This window comes from Castor canadensis, chromosome 4 (assembly GCF_047511655.1).
Source record: "Castor canadensis chromosome 4, mCasCan1.hap1v2, whole genome shotgun sequence".
Taxonomy (NCBI): Eukaryota; Metazoa; Chordata; class Mammalia; order Rodentia; family Castoridae; genus Castor; species Castor canadensis.
Genome location: NC_133389.1, coordinates 62,148,711 through 62,169,382, shown reverse-complemented (window position 1 = coordinate 62,169,382; position 20,672 = coordinate 62,148,711). Strand labels below are relative to the sequence as shown.

The 20,672-nt window shown below is 42.1% G+C and overlaps 1 protein-coding gene across 13 annotated transcripts in view; it reads right to left on the bottom strand.

The window, feature by feature from the left end:
• Window positions 1-4,414: 4,414 nt before the first annotated feature.
• Window positions 4,415-20,672, bottom strand: part of Ptprm (protein tyrosine phosphatase receptor type M) — a 747,535-nt gene continuing 731,277 nt past the window's right edge. For all 13 annotated transcript variants that reach the window (XM_074070314.1, XM_074070316.1, XM_074070315.1 and 10 more), the window contains one exon: window positions 4,415-5,260. In XM_074070314.1, coding sequence (XP_073926415.1) covers window positions 5,207-5,260 — 54 coding nt within the window. In that variant the 3' untranslated portion in view covers window positions 4,415-5,206. The remainder of the gene's footprint in view (window positions 5,261-20,672) is intronic.

Here is a 20,672-nt window from a genome sequence, read left to right as displayed (position 1 = left end):
TGACTTTTACTTTCTTGGGTACTAGATTATTTTGAATCTCTATAAATATTCTCAAGTTTCATTCTGTGTTGTAGTTACATTACTTGGAAACAAGTTTGATCCATAGTTATTGCTTTGTTAGGCAGAACCACAGCTGTGCTTGGTCTAGAGATAATTTTGCCCCACTTACTGAGGCATATCCCCTCCTGAGTTCTCTATGCAATGGAAACAGAAACTCTTCTGCCTTATGTGAACTCTGAGTATAGCTCCCTCTCATATTTTTGGATGGTTCTTCCTTTGGCCTCAGGTAATCTGCCTATGTCGTTAGGACTTAGCTGAAGGACTGAAGATCTTTGGGAGACTTTTAGAATATCTCTTTCTCTAGGCAGCTTTCTAACCTCTCATTTTTTGCCCTATAAACCTTTACCACATTGGCCTTTTTGAGTTTTCAGCACCATCTCCTCAAATAAGTGAGACCACTGGGCTCCACCTCAATTCCTTTTCCCTGTCACAAGGTCTGGAAACTCTTTCTAGGTCCTGAGCTGAGGGCTGTCCTAGTGGTCACATAATTTGTTTCCTATTTTCTTAGAGATCAATGTCCTCAATTGCTAATATTCTTGTATTTTGGAAAACATTTTAAAAAATATTTTTACAGTTCTTTAATTGTTTCATTTAGGAGGGTGAATTTGATCTTTGTAACTTATCCTCACTTGTCTGGAATTGGAAGTCCTGAATGTATGTCTCTAAAACTGTTTGTATGGTGAATGTAATAGAACCATGTGTCAAGGGCACTGAGGGTGTTGGCCAAACTATGGTTGAAGTGAGGCATCATGGGACTTGGGCTGTTGTGGAGAAAAGGTAAGTGGGCAATACTCAGAGAGTAGACTGGAGGTTTCATAAATTCAAAGAACAAGGATGCCAGAATAAGGGAAAGAGAAAGGTAGAAGTTGAAGAAGTTGGGTCAGACTCTGGCATGTTTAGGCACAGAGGCAATTCAAATGACAATCCAGGGGGTGTGGTCATCGGTTAGCACAAGTGGAGTAAAAAGGGCAGTTGTTGAGGCTGTGGAAGTACTGAGACCCGGAAAAACTGCTTGGCAGTTTCAGAGGAGGCCATTTCCTTGGTGTTTGTCACAGACAGCATCATGTTGAGGCTATGGGGGAGTTTATAACTGAATAAGCTTTCATTGGGATATACTGACAATGACTGGGAGTATTGTCAGCAGTACTGATAGGACAAATATGCATAGCAGTTTGGAGAGGACAGTGTAAAGGAACTTGATTGACAGGCCAAACTCCCGAGGGCTAAGATTTATTCTGTTCAGCTAACCAGCCTGTAGGTCTGATGGTAGCCAGCAGGGCTAGCCAACCTCCCAGAACGCTCTTATGATTTCCACATCCCGGCATTTATTTATGCCCTTCCCACATTAAATAGGGCTGACTTTTGTACCAAGAGGATATTATGGCAATGACAAAATATGAGTTCCAAAGCTAAGTCATAGAAGAAATGTGAATCTCTGCCTTGCTCTTTCTTGGATCACTCTTAAACAGCTTGTGGAGAGGGCCATGTAGGGAGAAACTGGGTCCTCTTGTGAACAAGTACCAACTTGCCAGACGTGTGAATAAACTACTTTGGAAATGTATCTCAGCCTGTCAAGCTCTAAGATGACTAAGGCCTATCTTGTCATATGCTACTACTCCACAACACGTCAGGACTCCACAGAGTCCCTACTAGCAAAAGGCCCTTACCACATGTAGCTTCTTGACCTTGGATCCTAAAGGCCCTCATCACATGTGGCCTCTGGAAGGCTCCCACCTTCCAGAACCGTGAGCACCTTTATTTTTTATAAATTATCCAGTGTGTAGCATTCAGTTATAGCAACAGAAAACAGCCCATGAAAGGAAACTGGATAAGTCTGACCCAGCTTTTTTTTTTTTTTGTGAGCAACCTGTGAGTCAGAATCAAGCTGCTGAATCACTCCTAAATTTCCTTTCAGCACCTAAATTTTGGGCAATTTGTTATTTAGTAGTAGATGACTAATACATATTTTGATATTTTGGGACCTGGAACTAGAATGTTAGAAAAGCCTAAAAACATAGGCATGGGGTTGGATCTAATGAGCAGACTCTGGAAGGACTCTAGTTAGAGTGCTGGAGACCTCAGATGCTGGTTGCTAACCTGCTGGCTCACCTTGTGGGAGAGGCAGCAGCTTCTCTACCCTTTGAGAATAAAACCACCATAGCTGCCACTTTACTTCTGCCTTCTACATCTTGCACTAAATGAGTCCTGGCACTCACCATAACTGGAAATATACAGAGAATGGAATTCTGGGAAATGCAGTTCAGCCTTGCCATGCTGCCATATTGTGAAGACACCATAGAAAGCTCTTACCAAGTTGTCAGGGAGTCAAGAACAGGACTATCTGCCTTCCATAGCAGCCATAGGCATTAAAGTGTCTTGGAGGTTCAGGAGGCCACAGAAGGAAACCTAGAGGACATTCAGCCAAGAGGTTGGCTTCTATTGTTTTCAAGGGGCAAACTTTTTGCATGCTGGAAGTAACAGATTTCATACATGCTGCAAGTCCTCATGGAAAATCAGAACAAGCCATAAAGTTTTTCTTCTATTTGTGCTAAGAGCTAACAAGTGAAAGAAAGATAAAAATAGGAGATTTTTAATTACAGAGGAAACTATTGACTTCAATGTAAGACTGGTGTTTAATAATGCAGGGATTGTCTGGGAAATGGGTTATCATTAGATGCATAAACCACAGGTTACTTCAGCACAGCCTAAAAAGACTTTTCTTTTCACCCAGGCTTAGGGAATGGAGCCCACAACTTTGTAGAAGAAAGCCTAGGACGTCACCCATTCCCTTGCCAAGGCCTAACTTGCATACAACAGTGCAACCATGTTCCAGGATTTTGGAGAAATGATGTTGAAGAGATACAGAAAAGACAGTCTTTCTGTCTTTTAGGAGCATATGAAAGAACTGGGCGTGATAGTGAGAGGATATTCTTTGGGAGGAGTTCCTGTGTGAGCAGGCACTGAGTGCAGACACGAGGCTCAGTTCTGGCCAGGTCTTTGTGAGGGTATAAAGAATCCGACCACTTCAAGGATGGCTCTGTGGAAAGGGCACACGAATTGCTCAGAGTATAGCAAAGTAGTGGAGGCCTAAAATACAGATGCCAACTTCTGTCCTCTTGATGGATGACCTCCACTCTTATCTCCTTGGTCACCAAGCTCCCCAAGTAAGAGCAATCTCAAGCCTCCCCACGTGTTGCAGTGGTGATGGCTCCAGTCTCCCCGTTCTGATACAAACGGACTTTCCTGTACTCATCTGTTGTAATAAGGTGCCAGGAATGGTGTCATTACTGTCTTTCCACCTCCCTCTGGAGACATTTTGCTGGTGTGACTTTGGACAAGTTATTCATTCTTTTCTAACTTGAGTTCCTTCTTCTGTCAGATGGGATTCATAATTGAACCTGGATCCTATTGTGAAGTGGACCTGCTACCACATGGGAAGACATTTGGCACAGAACTGGTGTTCCATAAAGGTCTTCATCAGCTATTGGTAACCATTTAACATAGCCTGAAAGTTAGCTCAAATTGAAACCTGCACACTGGGTTTCTGCTTTAGGAGTCAAAGCTCTCAGAATGGGCTGCCTGGATACCATCTTCCCTCCTGACAGAAACTGTCTTGTTAGCATTGTATCCTGCTTCAATTAAATGTACTCAGATTTTATAACCCAAAGTTGTCCTCTCAGCAAGGTTTATGCGTGAATAGGGCACAAAGAGGGGACATATTGTCCCCCACTGCCTGAGGGAAACAGAAATGAAGAGGCTGCTTCCAGTTAGAAAGTTCAGCCTGCCCAGTCAGGTCAGAATTCATGTACCACAGTGACCCCACGGTATGTACTTCCTGAACACAGGGCAGACTACTGTTTTGGGCCTAGAGTTCTTACTGATGAAAACCCCAACTCTACCTGCTCCAGGCAAAGAGAACTGCTATGGTTTGACTGCCCCCTCCAAAACTCATGTTGATGGTTTACTGCCACTGTGAAGGTATAAGGACGTGGAATTTAAGAGGTGACCTTTAATGGTTTAAGGCCATTATTGTGGGAGCTACTTGTTATAAAAGCTTCCTCAGCTTTCTCTGGCTCCTACCCCCTCAGTCTGTGTCTCCTGTGCTCACTCATTCTTCCACCATGGTCTGATGCAGCAGAAAAGCCCGCACCAGTTGTAGCCCCTGTATCTTACTCCCCAGCCTACAGATACATGAGAAATAAATTTCTTTATAAATTACTCAGTCTGTGACATTCTGTCAAAGAAGTTCAAAATGGCTAAGACAAGGTCTCAGGTTCCGCTTCTTCCCCAGTGGTCTGGTGTGACGGGCCTCCTCCACCTGTGCACTGGGACACCAGCAATACGCCACGACTGGTCAGGGGGTCACCATTTATTGAATTGAGAATTAACACAAGGTAACATCATACAGTCAGTCATTTCTAGGGCTTAATAAAAATGATTGTCACTCACTGTGCTTCACAAAAATTTCTTTTAATGAATAAATAATTTGATGAAATCAAAAATATTTACAATATAAACAAATGGAAAAGCTTTGGATCTGCGAATCTGACTGTGTTGCATATCTGAACTAAGTCCTCCCAAGCTTTTCCCTTGGAAACAATACAAATCTGATAGAAACCACCACTCTTATGACATAGGTTTGTTCATTACATCTTTATCTGTTAGTCCTGGAAAGCTACATAAGCTTATATTATGTGACATGTTAAAATACAAATATTAACTAAAATAATATATTATCATAATGCCAGGCAGCATTCTCCACAGAACAAAAACATACAGTCAGCTGTCACAATGACAAAGGATCACAGGCCACAAAAAAATACTCCAAAGGTACAAATTCCTTCATAAGAATATAATTGTGCTCTTCGGATGACCAAATGTCTATGCCGCTCTAACAGGCCAGTGACAAGGAGTACAGTATCTGATGACTGTATGCTGTGTGTTTCTGTCAGGCAGCAGCATTTACTGGGAATTGGGCAGTGCAAGCAGTTTTATAAACACTTTCTTGGGCTCAGGCTCTTAAAAAAGAGCCAATTATGCAAAGCAAAATAAGCATATTGAGAAATCTTCATCTCATCTACACAAATACCACGGAACATCTTGGCTTTGTGGTAGGGAGGGGTCATCTGCAGAGCTGTTGATGCCATCAGCCAGAATTCAAGTATTCCAGGGCCACTTCGTAGCAGAACTTGTATTGATCCTGGAAAACAGAAGGACAGCAATGTCAGCTCTCTAAACACAGCTTACGTTAAAGCAGCTATGCCAGATGAGGGTCTTAATGGAAAGAAATCAAACTGATAAGGATTTGAATTAGAATCAGAAAGTCATGGTTTTGAACCACGAATATGTTCACTTTTTGTTGATGCTCCCCTGCAGAGCCTGATGGGAAGTATTTTGACATCTGTGCTCAGAAGAACTCTTGGGCAACAGAGAGTCTCACAGAGCTGGCCTTCCACATCCCTGGGTCTGCATGCTTAGCTTCAACCAACTTCAGTTCAAAAATATTTGAAAAAGAATTGCATCTGTACTTACCATGTAAGCTTTTTTGGGTCACTGTATACATTTCCCTGAACACTAGAGAACAACTACTGTTTATTTACATTGTGTGAGATATTGTAAGTCATCTAAAGATGATTGCAGGTACACAGAAGGCTGTGCCTAGGTTCTGTGCAAATACTATGCCATTTTATATCAGAGATTTGTGCTTCTGCAGATTTTGGTGCTGGAACCAATGTCCCGTGAATACCAAGGGATGACTGTATGTTTGTCCTCACATGTTTACCTGTGTATCAACAATCTGAGCTTTGAACAGGAGAATCAAGAGGTGAAAGGAGAGACCCTGAGGACTAGATGGAGTGCCTTACTGACCTGCTCTTACAAACCCAGCAGTTGAGACTTCTCTCCAGCCTAACTTTACCTTGAACTTTTAGGCAGCAGGATTCCCTCAATTCCATGAGAACTGAGGAAGCCTTTCTTTAGTACCATGCACCTTGATGTGGCTCCTGATTTTGAGAAGCCCACGATGCAGGAGGAGGATGACAGGTTACTCAGTTCCAGTACAAGGCAGAACAGTCCCCCAACATGGGCTGTGGGCTCAGTGAAGGTCAGAGTAGACCTTGGGAGGAGGGCAGGGGGAGGTGGTAGACTGAAGATGCATGGAGCTGGGTGGGGCACTCTATACCTTGGTTTGTTTTAGACAGTCCTGGTTTCTGCCTGTTGTCCTGGCATGATTGTTACTAGTGTACCCTTTGACTCCACAGTCTACTTTAAGTGATAAAGTGTGTGGCCATTCTGAGTTGAAAACAGGCATTGTGGGTAGAGGCAAAAGAAGAAGGAAGGGCAGTGAAGGGGAATGTCCGAAATTCTCTGGAAAGCACAGGCCAGTTCTTAATCAGTGCATCCATTTAATTTTTTTATTATTAACACATATTATTATTTAATTAATGGGGTTCAGTATGATATAACCATATAGGTATACAGCATGCACTGATCAAACTCAGTCTCTCTCTTTCCAGCCTCTAATAATCACTATTCTACTTTCAAGTTGACTTTTTTGAGCTTCCACATGAAAGAGCAATGTGGTATTTGTCTTTCTGTGTCTGGCTTATTTCACTTAACAATGTCCTCCAGTTTCATACACTTTGCTGCAAATGACATAATTTCATTTTTTTTTGTGGCTGAATGATACTCCCATTGTGTGACACTTTCCTTTATTCGTTCATATGTTGATGGGCACTTAGGCTGATTCCTCATTTGAGCTATTGTGAATAGTCCCACAATGAACATGGATGTGCAGGTCTCTCTTTCATATGGTGATTTCATTTTCTTGGATATATACCCAGAAGTGGGACAGATGGATAGTATGGTAGATATCTATTGCTATTTTTTTGAGGAACTTACAAACTATTGTCCACAATGGCTGTACTAATTTACAGCCCCACCAATTCTGGATAAGAGTTTCTGGATAGGCATGGTGATACACACATGTAATCCCAGAACTCAGGAGACTAAAGCAAGAATATTGTGACTCTGAGGGAGGCCAGCCTGGGATACACAGTGAAACACTGTTTTGAAGAAAAAAGTTGGGTAAAATTCAGTAGTGAGGCCTTCCAGTCCTGAGCTTTTCTTTGTTGGGAGACCTTTTTTTTTTATTGTTTTATTATTCATATGTGCATACAATGCTTGGGTCATTTCTCGCCCCTGCCCCCACCCTCTCCCTTACCACCCACTCCGCCCCCTCCCTGTGCCCCCGACCCCCTCAATACCCAGCAGAAACTATTTTGCCCTTATTTCTAATTTTGTTGTAGAGAAAGTATAAGCAATAATAGGAAGGAACAAGGGTTTTTGCTGGTTGAGATAAGGATAGCTATACAGGGCATTGACTCACATTGATTTCCTGTGCGTGTGTGTTACCTTCTAGATTAATTCTTTTTGATCTAACCTTTTCTTTAGTTCCTGGTCCCCTTTTCCTATTGGCCTCAGTTGCTTTTAAGGTATCTGCTTTAGTTTCTCTGCGTTAAGGGCAACAAATGCTAGCTAATTTTTTAGGTGTCTTACCTATCCTCACCCCTCCCTTGTGTGCTCTCGCTTTTATCATGTGCTCAAAGTCCAATCCCCTTGTTGTGTTTGCCCTTGATCTAATGTCCGCATATGAGGGAGAACATACAATTTTTGGTCTTTTGGGCCAGGCTAACCTCACTCAGAATGATGTTCTCCAATTCCAACCATTTACCAGCGAATGATAACATTTCATTGTTCTTCATGGCTGCATAAAATTCCATTGTGTATAGATACCACATTTTCTTGATCCATTCGTCAGTAGTGGGGCATCTTGGCTGTTTCCATAACTTGGCTATTGTGAATAGTGTTGCAATAAACATGGGTGTGCAGGTGCCTCTGGAGTAACCTGTGTCACAGTCTTTTGGGTATATCCCCAAGAGTGGTATTGCTGGATCAGATGGTACATCAATGTTTAGCTTTTTAAGTAGCCTCCAAATTTTTTTCCAGAGTGGTTGTACTAGTCTACATTCCCACCAACAGTGTAAGAGGGTTCCTCTTCCCCCACATCCTCACCAACACCTGTTGGTGGTGGTGTTGCTGATGATGGCTATTCTAACAGGGGTGAGGTGGAATCTTAGCGTGGTGTTAATTTGCATTTCCTTGATTGCTAGAGATGGTGAGCATTTTTTCATGTGTTTTTTGGCCATTTGAATTTCTTTTGAGAAAGTTCTGTTTAGTTCACTTGCCCATTTCTTTATTGGTTCATTAGTTTTGAGAGAATTTAGTTTTTAAAGTTCCCTATATATTCTGGTTTTCAGTCCTTTGTCTGATGTGTAGCTGGCAAATATTTTCTCCCACTCTGTGGGTGTTCTCTTCAGTTTAGAGACCATTTCTTTTGATGAACAGAAGCTTTTTAGTTTTCTAAGGTCCCATTTATCTATGCTATCTCTTAGTTGCTGTGCTGCTGGGGTTTCGTTGAGAAAGTTCTTACCTATACATACTAATTCCAGAGTATTTCCTACTCTTTCCTGTATCAACTTTAGAGTTTGGGGTCTGATATTAAGATCCTTGATCCATTTTGAGTTAATATTGGTATAGGATGATATACATGGATCTAGTTTTAGCTTTTTGCAGACTGCTAACCAGTTTTCCCAGTAGTTTTTCTTGAAGAGGCTGCTATTTTTCCATCATGTATTTTTAACACCTTTGTCGAAGACAAGTTGGTTATAGTTGTGTGGCTTCATATCTGGGTCCTCTATTCTGTTCCACTGGTCTTCATGTCTGTTTTTGTGCCAGTACCATGCTGTTTTTATCGTTATTGCTTTGTAATATAGTTTGAAGTCAGGTATTGTGACACCTCCAGCATTGTTCTTTTGACTGAGTATTGCCTTGGCTATTCGTGGCCTCTTGTGTTTCCATATAAATTTCATGGTAGATTTTTCAATCTCTTTAATGAATGTCATTGGAATTTTGATGGGAATTGCATTAAACATGTAGAATACTTTTGGGAGTATAGACATTTTTACTATGTTGATTCTACCAATCCATGAGCATGGGAGATCTCTCCATTTTCTATAGTCTTCCTCAGTCTCTTTCTTCAGAAGTTTATAGTTTTCCTTGTAGAGGTCATTCACATCTTTTGTTAGGTTTACACCTAGGTATTTGATTTTTTTTGAGGCTATTGTAAATGGAATTGTTTTCATACATTCTTTTTCAGTTTGCTCATTTTTAGTGTATAGAAATGCTAATGATTTTTCTATGTTGATTTTATATCCTGCTACCTTGCTGTAGCTATTGATGATATTTAGAAGCTTCTGAATAGAGTTTTTTGGGTCTTTAAGGTATAGGATCATGTCATCTGCAAATAGGGATATTTTGACAGTTTCTTTACCTATTTGTATTCCTTTTATTCCATCTTCTTGCCTAATTGCTCTGGCTAGGAATTCCAGTACTATGTTGAATAGGAGTGGAGATAGTGGGCATTCTTGTCTTGGGGGACATTTTTATTAATGATTTAATCTCATTACTTGCTGTTAGTCTGTTCAAGTTTTTTATATCCTCATGGCTCAGTTTTGTTAGGTCATACGTGTCCAGAAATTTGTCCATTTCTTCTACATTTTCCAATTTGTTAGCATATAGTTTTTCGTAATAATCCCACAATGATCCATTTCATTTCAGTGGCGTTGGTTTTAATGTCTCCTTTTTATCTCTGATTTTCTCTTTGTTTGTTACCTTTTTTTCTTGGTTTGTCTGGCAAAAGATTTTGTAATTTATATTTAAAAAAACTCAATTCCTTGTTTCACTGGTGTTTGGTATTTTTTAGTCTCTTGTTCATTTCTGCAGTGATCTTTCTTTTTTTCTGTTTATTAACTTGGGTTTGCTGTGTTGTTTGAGCTGCACTGTTAGATTGTTTACTGAAATCTTTTTTTGACATAGACACTTATTGCTATAAATTTTCCTCTTAGTGCTGCTTTTATTGTATTCAATGTTTTATTATGTTGTGTTTCCATTTTAAGAAAAATTTAAATATCCCTTTGATTTTCCCACCCAGTATTTGTTCAAAAGGGTATTGTTGGGTTTGAATGCATTTGTAGAATTTCTACAATTTCCTACCTTATTGACTTCTAGTTTTATCCCAATGTGATTAGAAGATACCAGATGGGATTTACATTTTCTGAATTTGTCATGGAATATACAGTGTTTTATAAAGAAAGTTCCATGTGCTTATGAAAAGAATGTGTAATCTGTAACTGCTGGATGGACTGTCCTATAAATGTCTGTTAAATCTATTTGATGAATAATATAGTTTAATCCTAATGTTTCTTTGTTGACTTTTTTTCCTTTTGGTCTGCTATGCAACTGGCTCTTTGAGCCATATGCTCTTTGCTCTGGTTATTTTGGAGATAGGGTTTCACGTTTTGTCCAGGCTGGTCTAGAACCATGATCCTCCTGATCTCAGCCCCCCATATAACTTGGGATGACAGACTGCCCCCAGCTATTGGTTGAGATGGGGTCCTCTTGAACTTTTCAAACTGCCATCCTCTTGATCTCTCCCTCCCAAGCAGCTAGGATTACAGGTGTGAGCCACTGGCACTTAGCTTCTTTAAGCATCTTTTGTAGGCTGTTCTGGTGGTCATTAATTTCCTTCATTTGCTTTTCTTGGAAGGTTTTTTTTTCTTTCATTTCTGAGGAACAGTCTTGCTGGGAACAGTATTCTTGATAGGCTGTTATTTTCTTTCAGAATGTGGAATATGGCATTCCATTCCCTCCTGGCTGTATAGTTTCTTCTGAGTAATCTGCTGTTAATCTAATGGAGGTTCCCTTAAATGTGAGTTGGCATTTTTCTTTTTTATTTTAGACAGTTTAAATATAATCTGTGGTGAAGCTCTTTTATGGCCCTGTCTATTTGGAGTCCTATAACCGTCCCCTACGTGGATGTTCACATCTTTTGCAAGATTAGAGAAGTCTTCTGCTCTTATTTTACTGAACACATATGTTTTCTGTGCCATTAACTGTTTTTCTTAGTCTTCAGGTATTCTAAAAATCTGGGCTTTTGATCCTTTTATGGTGTCCCAAAGGTCTTGAATGTTCTCTCCATTGTTTATTTTTTTTTTCTTTTGTGGTGGTGCATGCCTATAATCCTAATGATTGGGAGACAGAGGCAGGAGGACTACCTTTGAGGTCATCCCAGGTGGCATGGTGAGATTCTGTCTTCAAGTTCAAGTTCAGCTTTTCTTCCCCTTTACCAAGTCTGTTGTTGAGGCTTTCTTACTTTTCTTTTTCAATATTTGTTTGGTTCTATTTCAAAATCTCTTAGCTGAATTTCTCACTCATAGCTTGCATTGTTTTCCTAATTTAACTATCTAAGTTTCTTTCATTGAACTTGTTTGTAATAATAATTTTACATTATTTATTAGGCATTTTGTCCACTTTGATTTCTTTGGGATCCACTACTAGAGAGCTACTATGTTCTTTGGAGGTGTCATATTATCTTGTTTGCTCATATTTCTTGTGGTCCTACATTGAGATGGAGCACTACCCAGTGGATCAAGTATCTCTACCATTTTTATGGGTTGGATATTCTAGGTATGCAGCCCTGAAGTTGTGTCTTGGAGTTCAATTTCTTATGTAATGTTGGCTTTATTTCTGCCTGGGAACCACTGTGTGTGTAGTCTCCCTGTAGGTCCTCTGGCTGGGATTAAAGACTTCAGGCATTGTGGAGTTGGAGAAACCCATGGACTCTATGGGCCATCCGAGTGGAAACACTCTAGTGGTTTAGGTAGGTGTGATGCAGAGAGCAGTGAATGGGGTACCCATTGGGTGGCTACTCTTACAATGAGAACAGTGGCTCTTGTTAGGCTATGGGTGTTTTCACAGGCACTGTTAATGCTAACTATGCTACCAGAAATTGCCTCTGGCACTTGCAGTCACAGCTGTGAGGGTCTTGAAGTACTTGTCCTCCAATTAGTTAGTGATGCAGACCCAGATTATGCACACTTCCTTGTGTACTCATACACAGTCCTGACAGCAGCGTTTGGTTTGGGAGTGGGTAGGTGGGTGGGAAAAGCACAAGTATGTTGATAGCAGGAACTGTAGTGTTCCTCACTGACAGTGCCAGTGCAGACCTGGGAGCAGGACTGGTGCCAGCACCAGGCAAAGTGCTTCTTGGCTCTCTTTGATTGTGTGAGCCCAGGTGGGGAAATGGAGGGTACTAAGACTTTTCTTCCCTCAACAACTCAGCTACAGTGCATGCCAGGGATAGGATGACAGCTAGAGCAGAGGGTTGCTTGAGGCACCCCTCAACACCACCTATGTGGTCTGGCAGGAGTGGGGCAGCTCCTTCCCTGTCCTGTTACTAACAGATGTCTACTGGGTGTAGGACACCCAGTTGGATTTGGTCGAAGCCACTTTGCTAGCCAAATTGGGTTCATGAGGCAGCTACTCAGGTGATATAGGTAGGAAAATCATGATCTGAGGCTGGCCCTAGGCAAAAGCCAGTCCTTAACTGAAAACTAAAGTAAAAATGGCTGGAGGAATGGTTCAAGTAGTAGAGTACTTGTCTTGCAACTACAAAGCCCTGAGTTCAAACCCCAGTACCACCAAAAATAATTTAAACATAGAATTATATGACACAACAGTTGTACTATAGGGTATGCACCCAAGATAATTGAAAATGTGTTTACTCAAAAGTTATTCACAAGTAGAGTGCATTATTCATGATAAACAACACAATGTCCATCAATTGCCAATAGATCAAAGGTATCAAAGGAATATGCCCCATAAGAGAAGACTATTTGGTATGGAAAAGACTGAGGTACTGATATATGCCAAAACATATACCATGTGAAATCATGCTGAGTGAAAGAAGTCAGAAATCAAAGGTCAAATATTATATGGTTCCATTGGTACAAATGGCTAGGATAGGCACATTTATAAAGAAGTAGATTCCTGCTTGCCAGGGACTGAAAGGAGGGTAATGGGGAGACTGCTAACACATATGGGGTTTCTTTTGGTGGTAATGAAAGTGTTCTAAATGTAGACTGTGGTGGTGGTTGCACAGTTCTGTGAAGATACTGCAAACGACTGAACTGTATGCCTTAAAAGAGCAAATTTTATGCTATGTGAGTTCTGTCTCACTAAAGCTGTTATAAAAAAAAATCAGTAGCAGAAAAATACTATTCATTCCATGATGTGAGTCCTACCTCTTATGTCAGTCAAGGTTTCAGGTGGGGCTGGGACTGGGTGAGCTTTGTGTGAAACATGAATTCACTTGATTGCATTTGTTTTTGAGGAGTCATGGGTCTGAGTGTTCCACACAGACCAGGAGCCTAGGGTCCTATTGATCAGCCCTGAGATACTGGCTGTCAGTTCTCCTCTGGTTACACAACAGGAGTCAAATCTTAAGGCTCCTTTCCAGCCTTGTCAGCTTAGAATTCTATGAGTTTAGGACCTACTTTGCTTTTAAAGCAAGTTGATAACACAAGGAAAAGTGACTTTTAAATGATCTCATCTTGCAAATAACAAGTACCCTACTAGCCTATCATCTCTACTAACCAGCCCACTCTCTGTGTAGAAGTTTTCCTTTTTCTTTCTTTCTTCTTTAAACCCTTGAGCTGGAAAAACTATTATGCCTTGGGCAAAGTTATATTTGTGATTCACATTCAAGCATTTATTATTTTGGGATTGGATGTTTTATTTTCAGAATATGTAAAAGAAATGATCTGAATTTTGAAATTGTAAAAGGCCATGTAGTCAGATTGCCAGGCTGACAAATTGGCCACCAAGTGCTCCTCTTCACTTCTCTTGTTTCTGCAGATCACAGGGATGATTACTTTATGGAAGTCTAATACCTCATTGCATAAAAATGATTATGGACATGCCTAACTGTGCAATTAATTTCAGTGACTACTATGAACAATCCTCTAGTATGTTCAAATGTGGTTAGTGGGACTGTGGCTGCTGGCCTCAGAACAACACAGGGTAGAGAGTTAGAGGGATTTTTTGTGCTTCACTGTGGAGGAACTGCTTACTGCCTGGAACTCACCAAAGTTGTCCTGTGTCAGGCATGACTATAATTTTCAAAATGAATTCCCCTTCTTCCATCTTATCCCTCCTGAGCAAGCTGCCAATCCCCACAGATTCTGTGATGACTGGTTTGTGAATCAGAAAAATAAGGGGAAGGAGAAGAAAGACCATAAATTGCTGTGTCCCCTCCCCAAAGGCACCTGGGTAAATGCCTGAAATCTTCCTACATTGGCGAGTGATTACACTTGATCACCAGGTAAAGGCCTGTCTTGTGCAGTTTCCTCTGTCAGCTCACTTGCTTCTGAATGGTATAATTAAGCCACATGAGCTATCCTGTGCTTCAGAGAGACAAGAATATTTATGCTTTGGTCCTGAGTTCTCCCAACTTGGGTGACATTAACTAGCTGCAGGCATGAGGAGGTGCCGTGAGCTGGGGCTCAGCTGCTCCTCCTCACAACCATCATCAGGGCCACTTGCTATTCCTCTCCAGAGGACTGACACTAACCTCACTCTGGCCTGTGCTCCTGGTCCCTGTGAAGAGGGAGAAGGTGAAATGTGAAATGAGGTTCTGAGGCCAGGGCTCCAGCAGGCAGTTCTGGGGGCCTCCCATGAAGGGGCAGAGCTCCATCTTGTCAGCACATACAAACTACCCATGTCTGAGGAGCTGGGGGCCTGCAGTCAATCTGAGAGCTTCAAACACCCCACATCAACTGCCTACGAAGATTCAAAGAGAATAGTCCATGCATCTTACCTTGAGCAAGCTTCCCTTCTCCATGTACCTGCTTTTAGAACTCAGAAGAGTTCCACAATATTAGTGGACTCCTATACTGATAGATCCTGTAGGCCAAAAAAACCCTGTGACTGATGCCCTGCCAGGAAGGTGATGCGGGCATCATGTGCTAATAACCATGGGTGGATGGTGATTGCTGGGTTCAGTTTCCAGCAGGTTATGTCAGTGACCATACACTCTGTACCAGGGAGACCAATAAATTCTCATTGGCATTCACCACTGAGTAGGTCGTGACTTTCATCTATAGCTCTAAAAAACGTATGTAGAACTTGCTTTGTCGAAGCCCTAACCCTGAAATCTATAACCAGTTTCCTATTCAGAGCCTGTTGGTGATAGTCACAGCTTTTGCAGCAAGTGTGCTTGAACAGAGTGAGGATCTAGCTGCACAGAAGTAATGTCCAGGCAATCAGCATCTCCTGGGAGCCAGGCACTCTGCTCTTGCTGAGGCTGGGACACAGGACAGGCACCTGGACCCTGCCTTAAGAAGGTCAGAGTCTGAAGGTAGAGGTGAGGCTGCCTTCCTTGGGCATGCAGGAGACTAAGCACAGGTCTCAAGGGTCGGGCTCACCTCTGATTCCCCACCTGACTCCTCCACCTTCTACCCCAACATGTGTGTACACAGCCTGTCAAATAGCTTTCACAGGTAGAGCTCTAGAGAGAGTAGCTTATACACACCAGTCAGTAGACGGTGCTGTCTGTACAAGGGTGAGAACTGCAGACCCCATGGCCTGTGCCACTTTGCACATACACACATTATAAAGTACACTGTTCTTCCTAAACTGAAGAGAATGGTGAGCCCAGATCTAACTTACAGAAGGGGCTTCTCCTGTAGTGGGTAAACACAGATGCCTGGATATGGAGCAAGAGGTGGAAAGAGGCTTGGGACAAAGCATATAAAGGAAGGGAAGAGCCTGCTGATCTTCCACCACCAGGTTTCTCTGCCCTGCTGCACGGCCATTCACCAGGCTTACATTCCTCCTCTGGCTCCCTTGGTTGGGGTCATGGCCTAGGCAGTGGGAGTTTTGAGAGCTCCCCAGGGACCCTCCAGGTACAACTGGGGCTGAGAAAGGTTCTAGAATTTTAGGTTCCTAACCATGACTGCACATCAGAATCTAATCCATCTGATCATTCCACAATGCATACATGTATCAAAATACCACTTTGAACCCTATAAATATATATAATCATTATTTGTCAATTTAAAAAAAAGCTTAAAGACCAAATGAAACAAAACGTTCTGTTGCTGAAGCTGGGACCCAGACTTGCCAAATCTGAGTCCTGGGGATGAAGGAAGCAGAATTTTCTTAAAGTTCCCAGGTCACTGCAATGTATAGCCAGGTTTGAGAAGGACATGCTATTTCTTAATAGCACAGTGGCACAGGCTGTTCCGAGGAAACCCTGTTTGAGATTATGTTCCCATACACCCTGGTGAATCTGTGCATTTGTCAGGCAACTGATAATGAAATCAAGCCACTGAAGACTTATGACCATCACTCTTATGTGGGTCCCAGCTCTCTCTGAGCTCCCCCACACCATGAGATTATGTATCTGCTTACATTCTATTGGGGATTTTCATTTAATAGTTTTGTGTACATTACCTTTCCTACTCATGACAATTCCCATGTGTCCAGACAGCTGCGGGGGCAAGGAGATCCTTGTGGGGTACTCAAAAAATTAGTGGGTTTGGAGCTAGGAATGAGGATTTGAATTTGGATTTTATAGCAATAGCTATAAAATTCTAGACTAGTTTCCTTATCTGTAAGCTTCTCCTGCCTTGTGTGAAGATGACTGGGGTATAATAGTAGAGTGAGGGACCATGTTTTATAAACAAAAATGCCCTATAGGCATCTTTTAAAATGTTATTTTAAGAAAAGTAACTTTAATGAGATATAATTCACGCGCCCTAGGACTGATACTCCTAATGTCTACTTATTTTAAATAAAATTTACAGGACATTGTTTTGGATTAGTATCCTGCACGAATCCCAATAGATCAGACAAAATCAGAATGGAGTCATTCGTGCTAAGTACCATATAATCAAACTGAACTTTGAAATGGGAGAGTTTTCCAAAAAACAGAGCTTCACAGCAACTAATGAGAGGAAGCCCAGTTTACCACAGCTGACAAGATAAGGAAGACATTTCCTTTTGCTTTAACTCTTATCAGGAGAGTAACTCTGAACTGACCAATCATCAGTTTGTTCCATCTCTGCCTATAAAGCCAACCTCTCTGCTCAGATCACTGGAACACCCATTCTGTTTGTCGAATGAGATGTTGCCTGATTCTAGGATCACTCTAAAAGCCAATTAGGTCTCTAGGTTTTGCATTTTGAAACACTTCAGTGGTTTTCAGTGTATTTGCAGAGTTGTACACATCTTTGTTGACAGCATTTTTACCACCCTCAAAACAGATCCCATGCCTATCAGCAATCACCCCTTTCTTCTTTCTTCCAGTCCTTGGCAAGCATTATTCTACTTTCTATCTCTATGAAGTTGTCTCTTTTGAACATTTCATGTCCATGGAATCATGTAATATGTGGCCTTTTGTGACTGGATTAACTTGTTATCCCCATTTTCCAAGTAAATAACACTGAGGTCCAGGAAGAACTTAAGTTTTGTGTCCCCCACTGAGTTAGAAGCTCTATAATAAAGGGCAGACCACATCTTCCACTTATGTTGCATCTACTGCCACACTCAGCAAAGTACTGTGCATAGAACAAAAGCTGAGAAACAAATTTCAGAATGGGATATAACTGAGACAATACTCTGGCTGATCATACTAGTTACATGTTAGCAGAGAGACTAGAGTTTCTATTAGATGGCAAATGGTTTTTGCTTGGAAAAATGTTTTAATATGTGAGCTTAGGGGAAGCAAAGCTGTCTGAGGGCATGGGTGCTCAGCACAAATGTGTTTTGCTTCAGAGAAGGAAGAGCCAAGAAGGGGTGGGTAGTAATGTGGGTGTTTAGACATGAAAGAGAGGAGAGGGGAGGTGTGGTTCAAGGCCTGAGTGAATTGGTCTGGGAGGGAGGCTAAAGGATGTTAAGGATGATGATGGCACCCGATGTTCTATTTCAAGTGTGCTGCAGTTTGCAGAATGTGTCCCATGTTAATTAACATTTTGGAAGCATGATGGCAGTGTTGTCTGGTGGAGGTGGAGGAAGGCCTTTCAGAGGTCACTTTCTATATGGAAGTTTCAGGAGACAACGATAACTTGACTTGAGTTACCAGACCACTTCTGGAAACCCTGAAAACAGCTCTGAACTTTCTTCCTGGAGAGCTGGGTCTTATTTGGACTTCAAGAGTCATGAAGTCATGATGGAAAGCTCAAGATCAGATGGCTATTTAGATGTGTATTTGTCTATAGAGCAGCTCTGCTGAATTGGCAGAGGGCGGTTGTTTAGGGAATGCTGAGCTCATTCACTTCTGGGCAATGCATAGGCTGGCAGAATGGAGCCTTGCAAAATTTCCACCCCTCCCAGGGGAGATTATGCTTTCCTAGGCAAGATCTGTTCCCAGAGGCTGTTTCTCTGTAGAGACAGAGCCCTGGGAACCTCAAAGACAAGTGAGAAGGACAGAGGTGAGGGGAACTGTTCTGTGAGGCAGCCATTTTCCTGTGACTGCAACAGTTTCAAAGCCATGCAAGCCAAGGACTCTATCTGAATGTAACTAGGCTGGGCTGTCCTTGTCCACCAACTGGACACCCACTTCTTTGATGGGGACTTGAGGCTGGTTGAACAGATGGATAACTTAGAAGCTCAGCTGAAAATGGGTCAGGAACAAGTACAGCTGGTTCTGCTGGATTGGAAAAAAAAGTTAACCATGTGCTCTAAATTATTTTTCCCCCTGGCTTTTCTCCAGAGCCCCCAAAACGAAAAATGGGGAGGAATCAACCTGTAGGGTCTTCTGGATTTCCCTCTAGAGTGCCAGGCTTCAAAACGAATGGATGGGTTTTCAAAGTCAGGGGCAATTTACAGACATCAGAGCCACAAAGGGAAATGGAGAGACAAGCCGACCTCCCTGTGTGTTCTTCACCTGGCAGTGAGGTGCAGCCACAGCACTTCCATGTTCCAGATGGAAAGGCCACGGCAGGGTTCCATTTGCAGCATAAGGAGACCCAGGCCAGGGCTCCCACTCCATCCTGCCCTGTCTCCCCATGGGCCGGCTCAGACGCACACCCCAGGGCTTTCTGGCACGCTTACTCTCTGAAGACACAGCTCACAAGACTCACCATGCTGCCCTTCTCAGCAGCTGCCCAACATTTTGCACTCAGGTCTCACAGGGCCTGTTACGCCTGGAGCAATCATTCCAGACCTCACCTCCCTGACATGAGTTAATTAATTCTTTCAGTCAACATACTCATGTGTGAATACCAAACTAAACAGAAATAGTACTCACAGGCAAGAACAAACAAACAAATGACAAGAGAGCCTATTCAGTTCCAGAAGCTACAAACCTGCTTGAAAGAGCACTGTGACATTTTTTCTCTGGTCACCAGATATTGTCTATTATCCTGCTAACAGTCACTGTGACAGATTTAGCAGATGCTTTTCTCAGGAAATCTCACTTCTGACATTTTTTAGCCACTGACATTATCCTAAAACTGGTGCTGACCTTCAGAGGTCTGGACACCTGGGGATCCACGCTCTCTGTCAGAGTTACTCATAAATGTACAGGCTGCAGTTGGGCAGGGGGAACATCTTCCAATGTTCTATGGCACAGCAGGATGACTATGGTTGATGGCAATGAATTGAAGATTTCAAAATAGCCAGTAGACTGGGCTTGGAACGTTCTCAACACAAAGAAATGATAAATGCCCAAGGTGACAAGATATTAATAATTACCCTGATCTGATCATTGCACATCGTTTACAGATATTGAAATGTCACATTGTACCCCATATGTAATTACTATGTGTCAATGAAAAATACAAATAATTTTTTAAAAGAAATTATCTTTTTATCATGAAAAAAGGAAAAAAAATTATCCATACTGACAGACAGTCCTAAGTTATTACAGAACAGTAGGCTATATCCACAAGTTCCCTCTGGCCCATCCACCTATGTCTCCATTCATTTCATGAAGAAACACCCCTGTCCCACAGTCTGTACCACTGACTTGGAAAAAGCCCCATCATTCTGCCTATAAAAATCTCTGAGTGATGAAAGCTGCAGCAGAACCATTAGGGGAAAGGCCTGGAAGGGTCTGCTTCTAACGATCTGCTTAATTCAAGCTCAGTGAGAGGGAAATGACACTTTTTATGGAGGTCAGCTTTTTGTCCAAGCTACAGTCTGTCCCTGATGTTAAGTACCAGATGAAGTCACAGTCAGAGAATATAGGTTCCATGGTGTGCCAGCCTTCTTATCCACCCTAAACTCAGGCCATCACTGACTGCAGGACTGCTCTTCTCTCACACGCCTCCTGCCCAGAAGAGTGAGAGCTCTTTACCATTCATGTGGGGCACCAGGAAGGGAGACAGTTCTCAGTTGGGTCCAGTGAAGCCTGCACATGGAACACAGCAGCTGACCTGTTGGTTCATCCACATGGAGCACTCAAGACCCAGGCCTGTCATATGTTGAACATCACGTAAGTGCTAGCTGCTCGCACGTTCCTCCAGAGCTTGACTGGAGGAGGCTCTCACAGGCTACCAAGGCATAGTGCCTAGCAGATACCCACACTGCCAATAGCCACCTCTCTCCTCTTTCCAAAACACTTTCACATGTATCTTCATACCTCTCGTTTACAAAACTAAAACAAAGGAAGTTAAATGACTTATTCTAGGACACTTAAAATGCAAAGT